This window comes from Lithobates pipiens, unplaced genomic scaffold (assembly GCF_037356315.1).
Source record: "Lithobates pipiens isolate NorthernLeopardFrog02 unplaced genomic scaffold, aLitPip1_a1.2 Scaffold_28, whole genome shotgun sequence".
Lineage (NCBI taxonomy): Eukaryota > Metazoa > Chordata > Amphibia > Anura > Ranidae > Lithobates > Lithobates pipiens.
Genome location: NW_027507789.1, coordinates 134,501,254 through 134,523,427, shown reverse-complemented (window position 1 = coordinate 134,523,427; position 22,174 = coordinate 134,501,254). Strand labels below are relative to the sequence as shown.

Here is a 22,174-nt window from a genome sequence, read left to right as displayed (position 1 = left end):
GAGAAGACTAAAAGTAAGTACACCAAAACACTACACTGACACATAGGTACACATAGGTACACAAACCCCCCCGATCGCCCACGATCCCCCCCCGCCCCCCTCCCCCCCCAGTCACAGTGTCACTGATTGCATTGATCATTTATTTACTGATCACTGCATTCAGTGTCAGTTGTAACAGTAAAAACTGTCAGGGCAGTTAGTGTTAGGTCCAGGGTAGCCCCCTACCCCCCCCCAATAAAGGTTTAACCCCCTGATTGCCCCTAGAGTTAACCCTTTCACGCCCTTTTGCCAGTGTCACTAAGCGATCATTTTTCTGATCGCTGCATTAGTGTCGCTACTGTCGCTAGGTAGCTAGTTATTTTTTTAGGTTCACCGCCAGGTTTTTATATCGCTAGGTACCCCGATATACTACCCAATAATGGTTTTAACCCCCTGATTGCCCCTAGTTAACCCTTTCACCCCCTTTTGCCAGTGTCACTAAGCGATCATTTTTCTGATCGCTGCATTAGTGTCGCTAGGTAGCTAGTTTTTTTTTAGGTTCACCGCCAGGTTTTTATAGCGCTAGGTACCCCGATATACTACCCAATAATGGTTTTAACCCCCTGATTGCCCCTAGTTAACCCTTTCACCCCCTTTTGCCAGTGTCACTAAGCGATCACTTTTTCTGATCGCTGATTGCCCCTAGTTAACCCTTTCACCAGCGATCACAGTATAAGTGTCACTGGTGACGCTGGTTAGCCAGTTAGGTATTTAGGTTCCCCGTCAGGTTTTTATATAGCGCCAGGGACCCCCATATACTACCTAATAAAAATGTGAACCCCCTGAATGCCCCTAGTTAACCCTTTCACCACTGATCACCGTATAAGTGTTACGGGTGACTCTGGTTAGTTTGCTTTTTATAGCATCAGGGCACCCACCATTTATTACCCAATAAAGGTTTAACCCCCTGATCACCCGGCGGGTGATATCAATTAGGTTTTAGGGTCAGGGTCTGCGTCGCCCCAGGCAGCGCTAGGTTAGTGCCAGTACCGCTAACACCCACACGCAAAGCATAAACCTCCCGCAGTGGTATAGAATCTGAACAGATCAATATCTGATCTGATCAGATCTATACTAGCGTCCCCAGCAGTTTAGGGTTCCAAAAAAATGCATTGTTAGCGGGATCAGCCCAGATACCTGCTAGCACCTGCGTTTTGCCCCTCTGCCCAGCCCACCCAAGTGCAGTATCGATCGATCACTTACAAAACACTAAACACATAACTGCAGCGATCGCAGAGTCAGGACGGATCCCTGCGATCGCTAACAGTTTTTTTGGTAGCATTTTATATTTAAATCCGGAAGGCAGTGCTTGGTTTTCGGGGTCCCGTACGTGGCTAGGCTCCCAAAAAGTCCCCCACATGTGGTATCCCCGTACTCGGGAGAAGCAGCAGAATTTATTTTGGGGTGTAATTTGACTTATGCCCATAGCATGTGTGAGCAATATATCATTTAGTGACAACTTTGTGCAAAAAAAAAAGTTTGTAATATTCCCGCAACTTGTGGCAAAATATAAAATATTCCATGGACTCAACATGCCTCTCAGTAAATAGCTTGGGGTGTCTACTTTCCAAAATGGGGTCATTTTGGGGGGTTTTGTGCTATTTTGGCATTTTATGGCCTTCGAAACTGTGATAGGTAGTGAGGAGTGAAATCTAAAATTTGCACCCTTAGAAATCCTGAAGGTGGTGATTGGTTTTCGGGGTGCCGTGCGCGACTAGACTCCCAAAAAGTCCCACACATGTGGTATCCCCATACTCGGGAGAAGTAGCGGAATATATTTTGGGGTGCAATTCCACATATAACCATGGCATGTGTGAGCAATATATCATTTAGTGACAACTTTTTGTAAATTTATTTTTTTTTGTCATTATTCAATCCCTTGGGACAAAAAAAAAATATTCAATGTTCTCAACATGGCCCTCAGCAAATAGCTTGGGGTGTCTACTTTCCAAAAAGGGGTCATTTGGGGGGGGTTTTGTGCCATCTTGGCATTTTATGGCCTTCAAAACTGTGATAGGTAGTGATAGGTAGTGAGGAGTAAAATAAAAAATGTATGCCCTTAGAAATCCTGAAGGCGGTGCTTGGATTTCGGGGTCCCGTACGCGGCTAGGCTCCCAAAAAGTCCCCCACATGTGGTATCCCTGTACTCAGGAGAAGCAGCAGAATGTATTTTGGGGTGTCATTTCACATATGCCCATAGCATGTGTGAGCAATATATCATTTAGTGACAACTTTGTGCAAAAAAAAAAAAAAGTTTGTAATATTTCTGCAACTTGTGGCAAAATATAAAATATTCCATGGACTCAACATGCCTCTCAGTAAATAGCTTGGGGTGTCTACTTTCCAAAATGGGGTCATTTTGGGGGGTTTTGTGCTATTTTGGCATTTTATGGCCTTCGAAACTGTGATAGGTAGTGAGGAGTGAAATCAAAAATTTGCACCCTTAGAAATCCTGAAGGTGGTGATTGGTTTTTGGGGTGCTGTGCGCGACTAGACTCCCAAAAAGTCCTACACATGTGCTATCCCCATACTCGGGAGAAGTAGCGGAATATATTTTGGGGTGCAATTCCACATATAACCATGGCATGTGTGAGCAATATATCATTTAGTGACAACTTTTTGTAAAATGTATTTTATTTTATTTTTTTGTCATTATTCAATCCCTTTGGACAAAAAAAAAAAATATTCAATGGGCTCAACATACCCATCAGCAATTTCCTTGGGGTGTCTACTTTCCAAAATGGGGTCATTTGGGGGGGGGTTTGTACTGCCCTGCCATTTTAGCACCTCAAGAAATGAGATAGGCAGTCATAAATTATAAGCTGTGTAAATTCCAGAAAATGTACTCTAGTTTGTAGACGCTATAACTTTTGCGCAAACCAAAAAATATACGCTTATTGACATTTTTTTTTACTAAAGACATGTGGCTGAATAAATTTTGCCCTCAATGTATGACTAAAATTTAGTTTATTCGATTTTTCTTATAACAAAAAGAAGAAAATATCTTTTTTTTTTCAAAATTTTCGCTCTTTTTCCATTTATATCGCAAAAAATAAAAATCGCAGAGGCAATCAAATACCATCAAAAGAAAGCTCTATTTGTGGGAAGAAAAGGACGTAAATTTCGTTTGGGTGCAATATTGCATGACCGCGCAATTACCAGTTAAAGCAGCGCAGTGCGAAATTGGAAAAAGATCTCTGGTCCTTAAGGTGTTTATTGGTCCGGGGCTGAAGTGGCTAGGGAAGCATTAAAGTATTCTGATTGATTCAGGTAAGAATTTGAGCCATATTTACATTTTTTAAGTCTTTATGAAAGTATTACACAGAATTCTGGATTGCAGAACTACAAGCATCTGAAAAAAAAGTGTCATTAGTAAAAGGTTTATACCAAGAGCTTTTTTTTAAAGCATTGCGTCAGATTTTAAAATATGTTGTTTCAATATAAATTTTAAAACTGGTAGTGTTGACTATATTGATAAAACTACACACCTTTCTCAGTCTTCTTTTCAATCCACAAAGCATTTTCTTCCTCATTCTTGAAATTACAGGATACCAAATGCTGTTTCAAAAGAAAAGGAGGTTGAGGAGACAGACATTTATGAGAGTTTACACAATCTAATAGGCCATAAGAAATGTTGTTACATTGAATGCATGACTTGTAAGTCTAGACTACTACATAAACTCTGGGTAACAAATTAGGAACGTAAGAATCCACCTAGCCCTACTTTATAGATCTCCTCAACATCTCAGAGTGCAGAAAATGTTTGACAGGTAGAAGGACCATTGCCAGCTGAAGGTCTCTACTCTCAAGGCAGTGGCGGTGCGTCCATAAAGGGCGCAGGAGCGCCGTCCCCATTCTCCTGTCACTCTCTAATCACCATAGATAGATTCATGCATTGCATGAATCTATCTATGGTTGCTGCTGACAGGGCCAGTTTATTGTCCTTCAGACTTTAGGAGGGCCGGATTGTGGTCAGCGGGGGCAGAAAATGTCCCGGGCCCAGCATCAGTTAGAATAAAAATAGCCTCAGGGTTGGTGGCCAATAGTGATGGACGAACTTCCGACGGGACGTTTCGCGAACGCGAAATGCGAACGGACCCAAACGTTCGCGAAACCGACCGTTCGCCGCGGGCCCCATTGACTTCAATGGGAGGCGAACTTTGCAAACCTTCATGTCGAATTTGCGGCCACGTGGTAATTATTAGGGGGTAAAACGTAGTCCCACCATCTGGACAATGACATAATACATGTATGAGGTGAATTTGGGATCGATAACTACAAGCATTTTTATTTTATTTGGGAAATTGTTCTAACAATTCAGGACTATGGAGCTAATGAAGGCAATGGAGGAGAGGGAAGGTCAGGGACCAGGGTAGGCAAAGAAGAGGGTGCAGGAGATGATCACCAGCAGCGTGACATACCGGAATGACACATGCACCGTGATAGAGGCATCTGACAGCAGCACCGTAATACAGAGCACTGACAGCAGCACCGTGACATACAGCGCTGACAGCAGCACCGTGACATACAGCGCTGACAGCAGCACCGTGACATACAGCGCTGACAGCAGCACCGTGACATACAGCGCTGACAGCAGCACCGTGACATACAGCGCTGACAGCAGCACCGTGACATACAGCGCTGACAGCAGCACCGTGACATACAGCGCTGACAGCAGCACCGTGACATACAGCGCTGACAGCAGCACCGTGACATACAGCGCTGACAGCAGCACCGTGACATACAGCGCTGACAGCAGCACCGTGACATACAGCGCTGACAGCAGCACCGTGACATACAGCGCTGACAGCAGCACCGTGACATACAGCACTGACAGCAGCACCGTAAGCAGCCCCAGGAGGAAGTCAGCACAGCACAGGGATGGTGTGATCCCCTCATAATAAGAACCCCCAGGAGGAAGTCAGCACAGCACAGGGATAGTGTGATCCCTTCATAATAAGAACCCCCAGGAGGAAGTCAGCACAGCACAGGGATATCATAAGCAGCCCCAGTAGAAATATGACACCGCTCAACCTCTTCAAAGAGGAGGGTAGGGGCATATAGTACGGTGTGCTTTTTTGGGTCAAGGAAGTGAGCCAAATGAATTAAGAAGGTCTGTGTGCTTGATTAAAAAAATAGTTTATAGACATATACATGGTCTACTGGTCACATGTGTTGAATTCCTCCGAGATCCATGCCTCATTCATTTTTAGAAATGTGAGGTAGTTAACACTGTGGTGAGCTAGGCGAGTACGCTTATCGGTCACAATCCCCCCTGCTGCGCTGAACGTCCTTTCGGACAGGACACTGGATGAGGGGCAAGCCAACAGTTCGATTGCAAATTGGGCAAGCTCTGGCCAGAGGTCAAGCCTGCCCACCCAGTAGTCTAGGGGTTCATCACTCCTCAGAGCGTCCACATCGGCCGTTAACCCAATGTAGTCGGACACCTGACGGTCTAGGCGTTCCCTGATGCTGGATCCGGATGACACCTGTCGATGGGTCGGCTGAAAGAATGACCTCATATCCGAAGTCACCAACACATCTTCAAACCGGCCTCTTCTTGCAGGCGCTGTTGGATTGGTACCCGCAAATCCTTCTCTGGGAGTGGGAATTGCTCCTCTGCCAGCGCACGCAAAAGCAGAATGCAGCATTTCTCGAAGCAAGGCCTGGAAGTGCTGCATTCTGACAGCCCTCTGCGACGGCGGTAACATTTCCGCCATTTTGTGTTTGTACCGGGGGTCTAAGTACGTTGCCACCCAGTACTGGTCCTTGACCCTCATGCTTTTTATACGGGGGTCCCTATTAAAACACTGGAGCATGAAGGCCCCCATTTGCACTAAAGTGGAAGCGGTGTGGTGGCCTGGCTCCTGCTCATCATCCAGGATAATGTCGTCCTCTTCATTCTCCTCTCCCCATCCTCGCACAACAGGGATCCCAGAAAGGTTTAAAGCATGCTCTTCTTGCTCCTGCTCATCCGCCCCGGCACCATCCTCCTCTGACTCCTCATCAGACTCCTGTTGTTGACTTGTCTCAGATAGAGTAGCCCCCCCTGGGAATTCATCCAGCATTGCGACTTCCTCATCTTCCCGCTCCTGCTCCTCCACAGCCTGATCAATGACACGACGCAATGCACGCTCCAGAAAGAAGGCATAAGGTACCATGTCACTGATGGCGCCATGGCTGCGACTGACCAGTTTGGTGATCTCCTCAAATGGCCGCAGAAGTCTGCATGTGTCGCGCATGAGCAGCCACTGGCGCGGTGAAAAAAAACCCAGCTCCCCAGAACCGTTTCTTTCGCAGAGTTCATACAGGTAGACGTTAACTGCACGTTTCTGCTGGAGCAGCCTATCAAGCATATAGAAGGTTGAGTTCCATCGCGTCGGGCAATCGCAAATAAGACGTCTGACCGGCAGATGGTGTCGCCGCTGAATGTCAGCAAGGCGAGCCATGGCCGTGTAAGATCTTCTGAAATGGGCCGAGATTTTCCTTGCCTGCCGCAAGATGTCCTGGACCCCAGGGTATTTGACAAGGAATCGCTGCACGACCAAGTTTAAGACGTGTGCCATGCACGGCACGTGCGTGATTTTGCCCTGTTTCAATGCGCTAAGCAGATTGGCACCGTTGTCACACACCACTTTACCAACTGTCAAATTGAGCGGTGTTAGCCACTCATCTGCCTGTGAACGCAAAGCTGAAAGGAGTGCCGGGCCAGTGTGGCTCTTTGCTTCCAGGCACAACAGACGCAGCACGGCATGGCAACGTCTCACCTGGCATGTGGAATAGGTTCTGGGGAGCTTGGGCGGTGCAGTGGAAGAGACGCTAGCAGCGGAAAAGGAGGAGGCAGCTGAGGAGGAGAGGGAGGAGGATGGAGTAGGAGGAGGAGAAGAAGAGTCAGGCCTGCATGCAATCCGTGGCGGTAAAACCAAATCTACACGGGTGCCACGGGTTACATGCTTGACGGCCGTCAGAAGGTTCACCCAGTGGGCAGTAAAACTGATATACCTTCCCTGCCCGTGTTTGCTAGACCACGTGTCTGTGGTCAGATGTATCTTGGCACCGACACTGTGTGCCAGAGATACATTCACTTGCCGCTGAACATGGCCATATAGCTCTGGGATGCCCTTCTCTGAGAAATACTTCCTTCCTGGGACCTTCCATTGTGGTGTTCCAATGGCCACAAATTTGCGAAAGGCCTCCGAGTCCACCAGTTTATATGGCAGTAGTTGGCGGGCTATGAGTTCTGACAAGCCAGCCGCCAACCGTTGGGCAAGAGGGTTATCCGGCATCATCATTTTTTTACGCTCAAACATTAGGCCCACGGAAGCCTGCCTTTTTGCAGAAAAATGTGAGCTTGGCGTGATGGAAGGTGGAGTGGAGGACAATTGTGAGGAGAGAGGAGAAGGAGAAGTAGAAGACGAGGCTGGACGGTGAGAGCCTGCAGTGTGGCTTTGTGTGTTCCGTTGCTCCCACTGGGCTCGGTGATGGCTGCTCATGTGCCTTCTTAAGGCGGTCGTCCCTAGGTGAGTATTGGGCTTACCGCGACTAACGCGTTGACTGCAAAGATTGCAGATGGCAACGCTATTGTCAGCAGCGGACACGTTAAAAAAAGCCCACACTGCGGAGCCATGTGCCGGTGTCCTGGGAGCGCCAGATGTGACCGTACATGGTCGATGACTCGCTCCTGATACATTTGCAGTCTGCTTTGTCCCTGCTGTGCAATGTAAGTCATTGCTGCTTCTCCTCCCTATCTGCTGGTCCATATCTCCCTCTGAACTCCCCTCCTCTTCCTCTCTTGTGGGCACCCACGTGACATCACTAGACACGTCATCATCAACGTCACCTTCCCCACCGCTATAAGTAGAGATCTCGGAGTAGGCAGCAACACCGGGGACCAACCTCCTCCTTGGGCTGATCTGGGTACTGGCGTCAGACTGCTGAGTAGCGCTTGTTGCTACCTCCTCTTCCTGATCCAATACCAAGAGTGGCTGCGCATCAGAAATGTCCTCTTGATATGGATCGGAAAATAATTCCAGTGACTCAAGCGGAAGGTATGTGGTGGTGGTGGTGGTGGTCGTGTTGTTGGTGGTAGTGTCTTTGGGGGTGCACATAGCAGAGAGTGAAGAAGAGGGTGCAGATCGAGAGGATGAGGAGGGTGCAGAAGAGTAAGGCTGAGCGAGCCACTCAACCAAGTCTGGTGCATCCTTTAAAGTAATTGAACGCACCTTCTGCAACTTCCCACTTTGGCTCAAGCCTGTTGCTCCTGCCCTACCCCTACCACCCCTGCGGAAGGGCCTGCCTCTTCCTCTGCATGTCATTTTTTAAATGACCCTGTGACAAAACTCTTAGTCCCTATACCGCTGAAGGACTGCTGCAGTATAGGTGAGCGGTCAGCAGTGGTGCACGTCAACCCTATCTATTGTGGACCTATAGCGGTCCTTACAGAACAGCAGACTGTACCGCACTCAAGCCTATGTACCGTAGCACCCTATACCAAGTTACCAGTCCTTATAAGAACTTTTGTGGACCAAGCAGGTTGTGTATTAGTGTTTAGCAGACTGTACGTCAGTCCCTATACCGCTGAAGGACTGCTGCAGTATAGGTGAGCGGTCAGCAGTGGCGCACGTCAACCCTATCTATTGTGGACCGATAGCGGTCCTTACAGAACAGCAGACTGTACCGCACTCAAGCCTATGTACCGTAGCACCCTATACCAAGTTACCAGTCCTTATAAGAACTTTTGTGGACCAAGCAGGTTGTGTATTAGTGTTTAGCAGACTGTACGTCAGTCCCTATACCGCTGAAGGACTGCTGCAGTATAGGGCAGCGGTCAGCAGTGGTGCACGTCAACCCTATCTATTGTGGACCGATAGCGGTCCTTACAGAACAGCAGACTGTACCGCACTCAAGCCTATGTACCGTAGCACCCTATACCAAGTTACCAGTCCTTATAAGAACTTTTGTGGACCAAGCAGGTTGTGTATTAGTGTTTAGCAGACTGTACGTCAGTCCCTATACCGCTGAAGGACTGCTGCAGTATAGGGCAGCGGTCAGCAGTGGTGCACGTCAACCCTATCTATTGTGGACCGATAGCGGTCCTTACAGAACAGCAGACTGTACCGCACTCAAGCCTATGTACCGTAGCACCCTATACCAAGTTACCAGTCCTTATAAGAACTTTTGTGGACCAAGCAGGTTGTGTATTAGTGTTTAGCAGACTGTACGTCAGTCCCTATACCGCTGAAGGACTGCTGCAGTATAGGGCAGCGGTCAGCAGTGGTGCACGTCAACCCTATCTATTGTGGACCGATAGCGGTCCTTACAGAACAGCAGACTGTACCGCACTCAAGCCTATGTACCGTAGCACCCTATACCAAGTTACCAGTCCTTATAAGAACTTTTGTGGAACAAGCAGGTTGTGTGTTAGTGATTAGCAGACTGTACGTCAGTCCCTATACCGCTGAAGGACTGCTGCAGTATAGGTGAGCGGTCAGCAGTGGTGCACGTCAACCCTATCTATTGTGGACCGATAGCGGTCCTTACAGAACAGCAGACTGTACCGCACTCAAGCCTATGTACCGTAGCACCCTATACCAAGTTACCAGTCCTTATAAGAACTTTTGTGGACCAAGCAGGTTGTGTGTTAGTGTTTAGCAGACTGTACGTCAGTCCCTATACCGCTGAAGGACTGCTGCAGTATAGGGCAGCGGTCAGCAGTGGTGCACGTCAACCCTATCTATTGTGGACCGATAGCGGTCCTTACAGAACAGCAGACTGTACCGCACTCAAGCCTATGTACCGTAGCACCCTATACCAAGTTACCAGTCCTTATAAGAACTTTTGTGGAACAAGCAGGTTGTGTGTTAGTGATTAGCAGACTGTACGTCAGTCCCTATACCGCTGAAGGACTGCTGCAGTATAGGTGAGCGGTCAGCAGTGGTGCACGTCAACCCTATCTATTGTGGACCGATAGCGGTCCTTACAGAACAGCAGACTGTACCGCACTCAAGCCTATGTACCGTAGCACCCTATACCAAGTTACCAGTCCTTATAAGAACTTTTGTGGACCAAGCAGGTTGTGTATTAGTGTTTAGCAGACTGTACGTCAGTCCCTATACCGCTGAAGGACTGCTGCAGTATAGGGCAGCGGTCAGCAGTGGTGCACGTCAACCCTATCTATTGTGGACCGATAGCGGTCCTTACAGAACAGCAGACTGTACCGCACTCAAGCCTATGTACCGTAGCACCCTATACCAAGTTACCAGTCCTTATAAGAACTTTTGTGGAACAAGCAGGTTGTGTGTTAGTGATTAGCAGACTGTACGTCAGTCCCTATACCGCTGAAGGACTGCTGCAGTATAGGTGAGCGGTCAGCAGTGGTGCACGTCAACCCTATCTATTGTGGACCGATAGCGGTCCTTACAGAACAGCAGACTGTACCGCACTCAAGCCTATGTACCGTAGCACCCTATACCAAGTTACCAGTCCTTATAAGAACTTTTGTGGACCAAGCAGGTTGTGTATTAGTGTTTAGCAGACTGTACGTCAGTCCCTATACCGCTGAAGGACTGCTGCAGTATAGGGCAGCGGTCAGCAGTGGTGCACGTCAACCCTATCTATTGTGGACCGATAGCGGTCCTTACAGAACAGCAGACTGTACCGCACTCAAGCCTATGTACCGTAGCACCCTATACCAAGTTACCAGTCCTTATAAGAACTTTTGTGGAACAAGCAGGTTGTGTGTTAGTGATTAGCAGACTGTACGTCAGTCCCTATACCGCTGAAGGACTGCTGCAGTATAGGTGAGCGGTCAGCAGTGGTGCACGTCAACCCTATCTATTGTGGACCGATAGCGGTCCTTACAGAACAGCAGACTGTACCGCACTCAAGCCTATGTACCGTAGCACCCTATACCAAGTTACCAGTCCTTATAAGAACTTTTGTGGACCAAGCAGGTTGTGTATTAGTGTTTAGCAGACTGTACGTCAGTCCCTATACCGCTGAAGGACTGCTGCAGTATAGGGCAGCGGTCAGCAGTGGTGCACGTCAACCCTATCTATTGTGGACCGATAGCGGTCCTTACAGAACAGCAGACTGTACCGCACTCAAGCCTATGTACCGTAGCACCCTATACCAAGTTACCAGTCCTTATAAGAACTTTTGTGGACCAAGCAGGTTGTGTATTAGTGTTTAGCAGACTGTACGTCAGTCCCTATACCGCTGAAGGACTGCTGCAGTATAGGGCAGCGGTCAGCAGTGGTGCACGTCAACCCTATCTATTGTGGACCGATAGCGGTCCTTACAGAACAGCAGACTGTACCGCACTCAAGCCTATGTACCGTAGCACCCTATACCAAGTTACCAGTCCTTATAAGAACTTTTGTGGAACAAGCAGGTTGTGTGTTAGTGATTAGCAGACTGTACGTCAGTCCCTATACCGCTGAAGGACTGCTGCAGTATAGGGCAGCGGTCAGCAGTGGTGCACGTCAACCCTATCTATTGTGGACCGATAGCGGTCCTTACAGAACAGCAGACTGTACCGCACTCAAGCCTATGTACCGTAGCACCCTATACCAAGTTACCAGTCCTTATAAGAACTTTTGTGGAACAAGTGAGTTGTGAATGTTTAGCAGACTGCAGCAGAAGGGCAGCAGTCAAGTATAATATCCTTTCTATATTTGGAAGAAAGAATATTATACATGTACAAGCCTATTACTGTACCACTGATACCAGTCCTGAAAAGAACCTTTGTGGAACTAATAATAACAGCAAGTCTTTAAAATTACCCTCACTGCCTGACAACACTGCTTCCTTCCTGTCCCTATACAAATTGGCAAAAAAAGAGAACGATTAGTGGTTACTGGAACAGCTCTTTTGTGGACCTTGATAGTAACAGCTAATGATGATGATGATGATGATGATGATGAAAGACTAATCTGGCTGTCCCTGTAGCATACACCGTCCTTTCCCTTTCTCTAAACTAACAAAAGACACTCAGGCTGCTGCAAGAATCAGCAGCACAGCAAACCTATCAACACCTAACACCTATACCAGTCCTGAAAAGAACTTTTGTGTACCAAATAGCTAGTGGTTTATCTCTCCCTACTCCACACAGGAACCTGTCCCTATCTTAACAGAAGAAAGAATGTAAAATGGCCACCGGATCGGGTGTATTTATAGGTTAGGGGGAATGTACAAGTGTCCATGTGCTGTCATGTCTCAATTGGCTGTCCTGTATCACATGATAAACGTGTCACCAAAGGTTAAAGTTCTTGTATACATTAAACACGTAAGTCCGCCGCGGCGAACGACGGAAAAAGGCGTTCGAACGTGCGGACCGCGAATGTCGGAAATTCGCCGCGAAACGACCGCCGGGCGAACCGTTCGGCCATCACTAGTGGCCAATAGGAAGAGTAGTGCACCCAATAGTACGAGGAATAATATCCCATCATTTGCATAGGTGAGAAATATTGCCCTATTGGTGTTAGCGGGAGTAATAGTGCCCCAGGGGCCGGATAACGGCTAGCCATGGGCCACATCTGGCCCTCGGGCCGCAGACTCCTGGTATAGAACATTGTTCAGATAGCATGTACAAAGAACTGGAAGTAGACATAGTACACAGAATAAACATAGAATACCAGAGCTAAGGAACTCAAAGCACTGTTTTTTAATGAGGAATCTGTGCTTCCTTATATGCCATTTTGAGAAATTGTTCACAGGTGCACAAGAGGTTTTTGGCATTGTAGTACTAATATAAACCACAGTACAACACAAGCTCACATCTATGAAATGCTTGAGGTGTGAACCAGTAAGAATAGGCAGCACAGGAAGAAGAAGACCTAGATGAGGTCACTGACACAGCTGCAGACACAAAAAGGCATTGTATGCATGCTGCTAGAGCAAAAATGGCTACAATAGGAGACCTGCAAGCCCCAGCGACTGTGGGTCAGACCAATTGGGACTGACCTATCACAATACCCCCTCTTAGGGCCCCTTATTTTTTTGATTGCTGTAAATCTGAGCAGTCAGGCAGCATGTAAGTCCATCTTGAAGACCCAAGAATGCTCCTCAGATCAATAGGCTTTTCAGGACAAACAATTTCAGAAATCTGAAGTGAAGAATTTGCTGCAATGTATACTCATCCTCCACATCAATGAAAAAGGACAATGAGGGGGGAATGTGTGGTAATACTGATTTATAATCATAGAGAGACACATGGAATTAATTGAGGATACAAAGGAATGGGGCAACCTAAGTTTACAGGTTTTTTGGGTTATCTTTGGGAGGAACTGTGAAGGGCTTGCTAAACTGAGTAGCAAGTCTGACATAATGTAAACAAAGGTGAATATTTTTAGTGGAAATCAAAAAACGGTTTACCCTTAAAAAATGGGCAGTTAGGAAAATATAGGTAAGCATCCTGGGACAAAGGCCATAATTAATAAGGAATGGACTTTGCCCGATAGCTTCGGAGGTACGATTATTATGAGCAAATTCTGCCCAGGATAAAAAAAGAAGATCTGCCCAACTATTATTCTGCAGGGATCTCCATGTGCCTATTGAACTGCAGATGAGTAGGCCAAATGAATGTGCAGAAGACGACAAAGGGCCCTTTAGAAACAAGATGCAGGCAAAAACTTGGAGAGAGGTTCTAGCCAGACTGGGTGCAGTGGAATGACCTTTGAGGGGTACAGAGTTGTAAAGGGTCTTGTAAAGCCCCCCATAATATTGACTTTACTTTGTGCTTTACTGTGACTTAACTTAGAGTGATTCTTTAACATTTGCTTTTAGCTGAACAGTCTCATATTTGACAACACTGTCATCATAGAAAAGATGGTACTGAACATGAGAACTAGAAAGATAATCGCAGACAGTCTGGAAATATGCCCAGAATAGGTTTACAGAATGTAAATCACAAATATGCTGATAGTGTGTCTAGGATTAATTAACTTTAAGATTGCACAATAATACACAAATATATACTTTAAGAACATGTGTATTCGTTTCTAAGCCCTTGTACACACGGTCGGAGAATCCGTCGGAATGTGTCCTATCGGACCGTGTCGTCGGATAATCCGACTGTGTGTGGTATACATCGGACTGATTCCGTCGGAATATCCGTCGGACCCAATTTTCCAACATGTTGGAAATATTTCCCGACCAACTGGGCCGATCGGATATACTCCGATCATGTGTAGAGAATTTTGATCGGACCAAGTGCCACGCATGCTCAGATCAAATTCCTACATCAAAGCTATTGGCTACTATCCTGAATGTAGTCCCATCGTAACGAAATTACGTCATCACGTTCTGAAAGATCGGATTTTTTCGTCAACTTTGTCTGACCGTGTGTATGCAACAGTTTCGGACAAGATCCGACGGACAAAATCCGACGGGCGAAATCCGACGGATTTGGTTTTTGGAAATTTCCGACCGTGTGTACAGGGGCTAACAGGTATTATTAAAAGAAGTTGTAAACCCCCCCCCAAAAGAAAAAAACCTGTAAGACAACGGCATAATGAGCTAGTATGCATCGCATACTAGCTTATTACAAAATACTTAAAGTGGAAGTAAACCCATTGATTTAAACAGTTAAAAAAAAAGGAATGCCAGGAATGCAAACTGCACATTGGCTGTGCTCTCAGCCAAACTATCAAATGATCCAATGGCTGGTGTCATAACGAATCACATGTGCAGCACCATAGCAGTTGAAGCAGTGGCGTAACTAGAACCTTCAGGGCCCCGATGCAAGAAACCATAAAGGGCCCCCCTGAACCCCAGCCAGGGCCCTTCCCTCCGAGTCCGGCGGTGGAACTCCAGGGCGTGGTACCAGGTATGACCTTTGTGAGCCCTGTAGTTCCACCACTGGTATCAGTAGTTTTTTTTATTATTTTTTTTTAAATTTTTAGGTGCCCCATTGGGGGACTGTCCCTAGGCATGATGGGGTCCCCGTCCCCAGAAGAGATGAGGTCCTTTTCTCCAGGGCAGATGAAGTTACTGCCCCCAGGTGAGAAGGGGTCCCTGTCCCCAGGGGAGGAGGGGGTCCCTGTCCCCACGTGAGAAGGGGTCCCTGTCCCCAGGGGGAGATGGAGGGGGTATGTAATAGTGTGTGGGGGATGAGGACTTCTCACTCACCATGACCAAGCTGTAGGTAGCACACTCATCCATGTTGGCCTGGGCTCCATCCAGTGTGCTGGACGGGTGATCAGCATATCTCCCAGAAAGACCTTTCATCATCTGTGTATGACGGGGGAGGAGGGGGGCTGGCAGACAAGCCTGCAGTGTCCTCTGGGGGGCTCTCATAGGGCTGCACTGCATCTGTGTGCTTAAAGTTTGTTTACCCGGGAGAAGTATGCAGTGCAGTGTGGGCCGGACTCGGGGGGGGGCGGGACTCTGGCTGGGGATAACAGACATCGGACTGAGCGGCAATGCATGGAGCAGGAGAGGGGTACTCTGAGGAGCCGGCCGAGGACACAGGTCATGCGGGGAATGCACAACTAAAGAGCAGCCAGTGCGATAGTCGAGCATGGAGCTCTGCTAGTCACCCTCCACCTCCACCACCTGTGTGCATGGTGCACTGGTACCCCTAGCTGCCTATGCTGCTGCCGGCCATATGTAGAGGGGGCTGCATGGGCCCCCTGCATCACAGGGCCCGGTTGCGGTCGCGACTGCTGCACCCCCTATAGTTACGCCCCTGAGTTGAAGATTAAACAGAGGCAAAGATGGCAGCTTCCTTGGCTGAAAATGATAGGGGAGTTTACTTTCACTTTGAACTAAGCCCTGCAGCGGTGCTCCCACACTGCTGAGATTGCCAACATCTTCCCCGGTGTTTCTTCCAGGTTCACAGGCTACGGCGACGCGATTGGCCTGAACCGCAATGATGTCACCCCAGCGCATGCCCACAGGAGCCGCTGGTCACGGCATAGGGTCCTGAAGAAACAGCACAGTTGTTCCTTCAGAGTGCATGCGCGGATGACGTCGGTGGTAGTGTATATAGTAAATATCTCTTAAAAATGGGAAGTTTAGGAGATATTTACAGTACCTACAGGGTGACAAACATATGTCCATAAACAGTTATATGAAAGTGGGTATGTCATTAATGATGACAAACAATGGGTGGACACTTGTTAATTGGTTTAATGTTATAAACATTGCCCGGGCATATCCTGATAATATACTGTATTTAAGATACTGAGTGTGTGGAACAAAGAGTGCCGGCAGAGGTTAGTATAGATTGGTAATATGGGAGAAATAAATCCCTTAGATAGATGAGTACTGTTAACTCGTTACAAATCTGGAATAACCTTTCAGTCAGTATAGGACTAATATATAGGGAGTACACCCTTTGAGATGGATAGTACTATTAACATGTTGTTAGATAGTTGTAGTTTCCCTTCAGGAAAAATATAGAAAACTGGTATATTATATATATATATATATATATATATATATATATATATATATATATATATATATATATATATACACACACACACACACACACATACACAAAAGGGAATACACCCAATATGAAGGCCATGCAAAGGTTTGACAAAGGGGCACAGACCGGAGAAAGTAGAGGACCCTTATTTAAGCACAAGTTTGATCTTTTTTCAGCAGAGGCCACCAATAGGTATTTTACAACAATGTTTCCAAACAACATTTCTGTGACCAAGCGACTTGCAATCAAACAAAAATTTTGCCCAGTGATATCTGGTAAATCTTGACTGATGAGCGTTCATGTTAAAGCATATCTCCTGGCAGTATTTTGAGATTCTGAGGATGCCTGCCTGTTCAGGACCCATTCTACAAATTATTTCAGCAGTTAGCCAAATACAAGCAGTCCCCTGTAGGTTGCTCTTAACATGTTACTAAACCCACAACAGTAAAAAAAGGGTGTATATGCAGTAAAGCATGCTTGTTATATTCACTGTGGAACCTAAGGGGTTAATCATTTGCATTGTGTAAAAAAGGGCTGTTTGATCCTGTCTTCTCTCATTCCCCCTTCTTCCACTGTCCCCAATCTTCTCCTTATAGTAGAGCCTTTGGTGTCACTCTGCACATGCTCAGTTTGGTGTGTATTGCTAGAGTTTTTTTTTTTAATTGGGAGGGTGCATGTTATCAGCACAGGGCCAATCAGCACTGTCCAGACAGAGGGTCAGGGGTACTGCAGCCTCATAGGACAGTCAGTGTAGAATGAAAACTCCTCCTACAAGCTTTAACCAGACAAGTATTCAGCAGTTTATATTTACTAAAATTATTGCATTTCCATGTTCCGTGTACTGTGGGAGACCAGATATATGAATGCAGGGTCTTGTTTTTTTTTAACACTTTAAGCTGAATTTGGATGCAAGTTGGAACAGGTGCATTTTTTATGTGGAACTCCAGCACAAAAAAATATTTGTAAGCTTTTTTGGATAGCACAGGAAAAGGGTAACACCCTTGTAATATTTGTTTTGCTGTCTGTGCCCATGTTCAGAAGATTTCACCTCAACCTCACTTTCTGTCCTTGTGGCAATTAGATTTCAAAGATTTTGGGTTGCCATGGAAACAAGGATTGGTTCAGTGGAGACACCTTTTTACCATGATTTACAGGAGTAAATTTCCCTTCCTAGGGGTGGATTTCCTCTCACTTCCTGTTGTCTCCCTCCATTTGTAAGTATGAGTCATAGGTAAGTTAGAGGTTTGTAACTCGGGGAGTGCCTGTACTATTTAACCAGTTGCCGACCGCCGCACGCCGATGTACGTCGGTACAATGGCACGGGCAGGCATAAGGACATACATGTACGTCCCTTGCCTCCCGCGAGTCGGGGGCCCGATCGGGCCCCCGCCCGGTGCCTGCGGCGGTCGGTATTCGTTCGGGAGCGATCCCGGACGAGGGGACGGCCATTCATTCATGGCCACCCCCTCGCGATCGCTCCCGACGAATAGAAATCCCCGGTGACATCACTTCCTCTCCTGTAATGTAAACACAGGAGAGGAAGTGATGTATTCTCTCCTCCGTGTCGGTATTTTTCGTTCCGACACGGAGGAGAGCGGATCAGTAAGTTGCACCAACACTCACACACACAGTAGAACATGCCAGGCACACTCACACCCCCCCTTTACCCCCCGATCACCCCCCCAATTACCCCTGCCCCCCAGTCACAGTGACACCAATGTCATTTTTTTTTTTTTTTTTTTTTTTTGCATTGGTGTCATTTGTGACTGTAATAACTGTTAGGGCAGTTAGAGTTAGCCCCCTTTAGTTCTAATGTACCCCCCTAACCCCCCCAATAAAGGTTTAACCCCGTGATCACCCCCCGTCGCCAGTGTCACTAAGGCTGGGTTCACATTGCAGCGGTTTATGAGAACGAATGTGATTCGCACCGCACTGCAGTGCAAATCACATCCGATCTCTGTGCGATTCGAGTTCTGCCATTCGCCGCACCCGCCGCACCCGCCACACCCGCCGCACCCGCCGCAAATTCGCACGGGACCCTTTTTTTGGCCCGCAGCAGAATCGGATCGCATGGGTGTTCACACCATGCGATCCGAGTTTGCAGATCGCACTGCGATATGCGAACTGATCTGGGGGTGTCAGTAACATTTCACTGACACTCCCAGCAGTTCGCATAGGGCAGTGTGAACTGCCGCCGGGAGGCATGCGATGCGGGAACCCGCCGCGGATTCGCGGCGTTTCCGCATCGCTCCAGTGTGAACCCAGCCTAATAAGCGATCATTTTTCTGATCGCCGTATTAGTGTCACAGGTGACGCTAGTTAGGCAGGTAGGTATTTAGGTTCGCCGCAGCTTTTTATAGCGCCAGGGACCCCCATATACTACCGCATAAAGCCCCCTGATTGCCCCCTAGTTAACCCTTTCACCAGTGATCACCATATAACTGTTACAGGTGACGCTGGTTGGTTAGTTATTTTTTTATAGTTTCAGGGCACCCGCCATTTATTACCTAATAAAGGTTTAACCCCCTGATCACCCGGCGGGTGTCATTTGTGACTAATAACTGTTAGGGCAGTTAGGGTTAGCCCCCTTTAGTTCTAAGGTACCCCCCTAACCCCCCCAATAAAGGTTTAACCCCGTGATCACCCCCCGTCGCCAGTGTCACTAAGGCTGGGTTCACATTGCAGCGGTTTATGAGAACGGATGTGATTCGCACCGCACTGCAGTGCAAATCACATCCGATCTCTGTGCGATTCGAGTTCAGCCATTCGCCGCACCCGCCGCACCCGCCGCAAATTCGCACGGGACCCTTTTTTTGGCCCGCAGCAGAATCGGATCGCATGGGTGTTCACACCATGCGATCCGAGTTTGCAGATCGCACTGCGATATGCGAACTGATCTGGGGGTGTCAGTAACATTTCACTGACACTCCCAGCAGTTCGCATAGGGCAGTGTGAACTGCCGCCGGGAGGCATGCGATGCGGGAACCCGCCGCGCATTCGTGGCGTTCCCGCATCGCTCCAGTGTGAACCCAGCCTAATAAGCGATCGTTTTTCTGATCGCTGTATTAGTGTCACAGGTGACGCTAGTTAGGCAGGTAGGTATTTAGGTTCGCTGCAGCTTTTTAAAGCCCCCTAATTGCCCCCTAGTTAACCCTTTCACCAGTGATCACCATATAACTGTTACAGGTGACGCTGATTGGTTAGTTATTTTTTTATAGTTTCAGGGCACCCGCCATTTATTACCTAGTCTCACTAGTGTACCCCTAAATTTAGGGGTGTCTACTTTCCAAAATGGGGTCATTTGGGGGGGGTTTGTGCCATCTTGGCATTTTATGGCCTTCAAAACTGTAACGCCCTTAGAAAGCCTGAAGGCGGTGCTTGGTTTTCGGGGCCCCGTACGCGGCTAGGCTCCCAAAAAGTCCCACATATGTGGTATCCCCATACTCAGGAGAAGCAGCAGAATTTATTTTGGGGTGTCATTTCACATATGCCCATGGCATGCGTGAGCAATATATCATTTAGTGACAACTTTGTGAAAAAAAAAAAAAAGTTTGTAATTTTCCCGCAACTTGTGGCAAAATATAAAATATTCCATGGACTCAACATGCCTCTCAGCAAATAGCTTGGGGTGTCTACTTTCTAAAATGGGGTCATTTGTGGGGGTTTTGTGCCATCTTGGCATTTTATGGCCTTCAAAACTGTAATAGGTAGTGAGAAGTGAACTCAAAAATTTACGCCCTTAGAAAGCCTGAAGGCGGTGCTTGGTTTTCGGGGCCCCGTACGCGGCTAGGCTCCCAAAAAGTCCCACATATGTGGTATCCCCATACTCAGGAGAAGCAGCAGAATTTATTTTGGGGTGTCATTTCACATACGCCCATAGCATGTGTGAGCAATATATCATTTAGTGACAAATTTGTGTAAAAAAAAAAAAAAATTTTTTTTTTGTCATTATTCAATCGCTTGAGGCAAAAAAATAAAATATTCAATGGGCTCAACATGCCTCTTATCAATTTCCTTAGGGGGTCTACTTTCCAAAATGGGGTCATTTGGGGGGGTTTTGTACTGCCCTGCCATTTTAGCACCTCAAGAAATGAGATAGGCAGTCGTAAACTAAAAGCTGCGTAAATTCCAGAAAACGTACCTTAGTTTGTAGATGTGACAACTTTTGCGCAAACCAATAAATATACAATTATTGACTTTTTTTTTACCAAAGACATGTGGCTGAATACATTTTGGCCTAAATGTATGACTAAAATTGAGTTTATTGGATTTTTCTAATAACAAAAAGTAGAAAATATCATTTTTTTTCAAAATTTGCGGTCTTTTTACGTTTATATCGCAAAAAATAAAAATCGCAGAGGCAATCAAATACCATCAAAAGAAAGCTCTATTTGTGGGAAGAAAAGGACGCAAATTTTGTTTGGGTACAACATTGCATGACCGCGCAATTACCAGTTAAAGCAGCGCAGTGCCAAAGTGTAAAAAGACCTCTGGTCATTTACCAGCAAAATGGTCCGGTCTGAAAGTGGTTAAATAAATCTAATAGAACACCAAAGCAATAGAAAAACAAAAAACAAACAAGTTTAGAGCAGGGTCACACCCGGCCCAGCACGACTGAATGTCTGGCCCATCATCAATTCACGGGCACCCAGACATTTTCGCCACTGTCCTCTTCATTGGATGGGGGCCAGAACTGCTGGAGTTTACTTTTTCATTAAATAGCAGGTGATTGGTTGCTGGGCGATCCTAGCAACCAATCACCAGCCTGTTAATGGAAAAAGTTAAAGTGGGGTTCCACCCTAAAGTGGAACTTCCGCTCATCTGAACCCTCCCCCCCTCCGGTGTCACAGTTGGCACCTTTCAGGGGGAGGGGGGTGCAGATACCTGTCTAAGACAGGTATTTGCACCCACTTCCGGGCATAGACTCCCACGGGAGTCTATGCTGTTTCCTGTCTCGGCTCGCTGTCTGCTGGGACACACACGGGTCCCAGAGACAGCGCGGCCCATTCCCATTGCGCTGCACGACTCGCGCATGTGCAGTAGGGAACTGGGAAGTGAAGCCACAATGCTTCACTTCCCATTTCCCTCACCAAGAATGGCGGTGGCAGCAGCCGAGAGCCGAGCGATCGATCGGTCTTGGCTGCCGACATCACTGGACCCCGGGACAGGTGAATGTCCATTTATTAAACGTCAGCAGCTGTAGTATTTATAGCTGCTGGCTTTTAATATTTTTTTTGTAGGTGGAATCCCTCTTTAACTTCAGCAGTTCCTGCCCACATCCAGCCCCGTGATATCCATCTCTGCTGCTCTGCTTGCTGTACACCTGTGTAAGGAAGGAGAGTTCTACCTACACAGTGTGCTTGTGGGGTTGGGGACAGGGGACAGAGGACACTACAGTGGGGGGGGGGGGTGCAGGGGATAAAGGAAGCTACAGTAGGGGGGTGTAGGGGACAGAGGACACTGCTTTAGGGGTATAGAGGACACTGCAATGGGGGGACCCTATTAGGGACCCCATCACCCCCGGGAACAGGGACCCCAGGGACCTCTTTTCCGTAAATGCCCTAAGGGCATGAACTCTATTTTCCCTAGGGACAGGAACCCTATCTTTAGCCCATGCTGTCTAGCAGGGCTTGCGTCAGCCACCCTTGGGTGCCAGGATAGAGGAGGGGGCAATAAAATCGGAATCCCCAGCTACATACT

General features: G+C 47.3%; 1 protein-coding gene across 2 annotated transcripts in view; it reads right to left on the bottom strand.

Annotated features, from left to right (window-relative positions):
- Positions 1–22,174, bottom strand: part of LOC143935605 (uncharacterized) — a 101,483-nt gene that overhangs the window by 41,056 nt on the left and 38,253 nt on the right. For both annotated transcript variants that reach the window (XM_077459593.1, XM_077459591.1), the window contains one exon: positions 3,528–3,597. In XM_077459593.1, the coding sequence (XP_077315719.1) occupies positions 3,528–3,597 (70 nt within the window). The remainder of the gene's footprint in view (positions 1–3,527; positions 3,598–22,174) is intronic.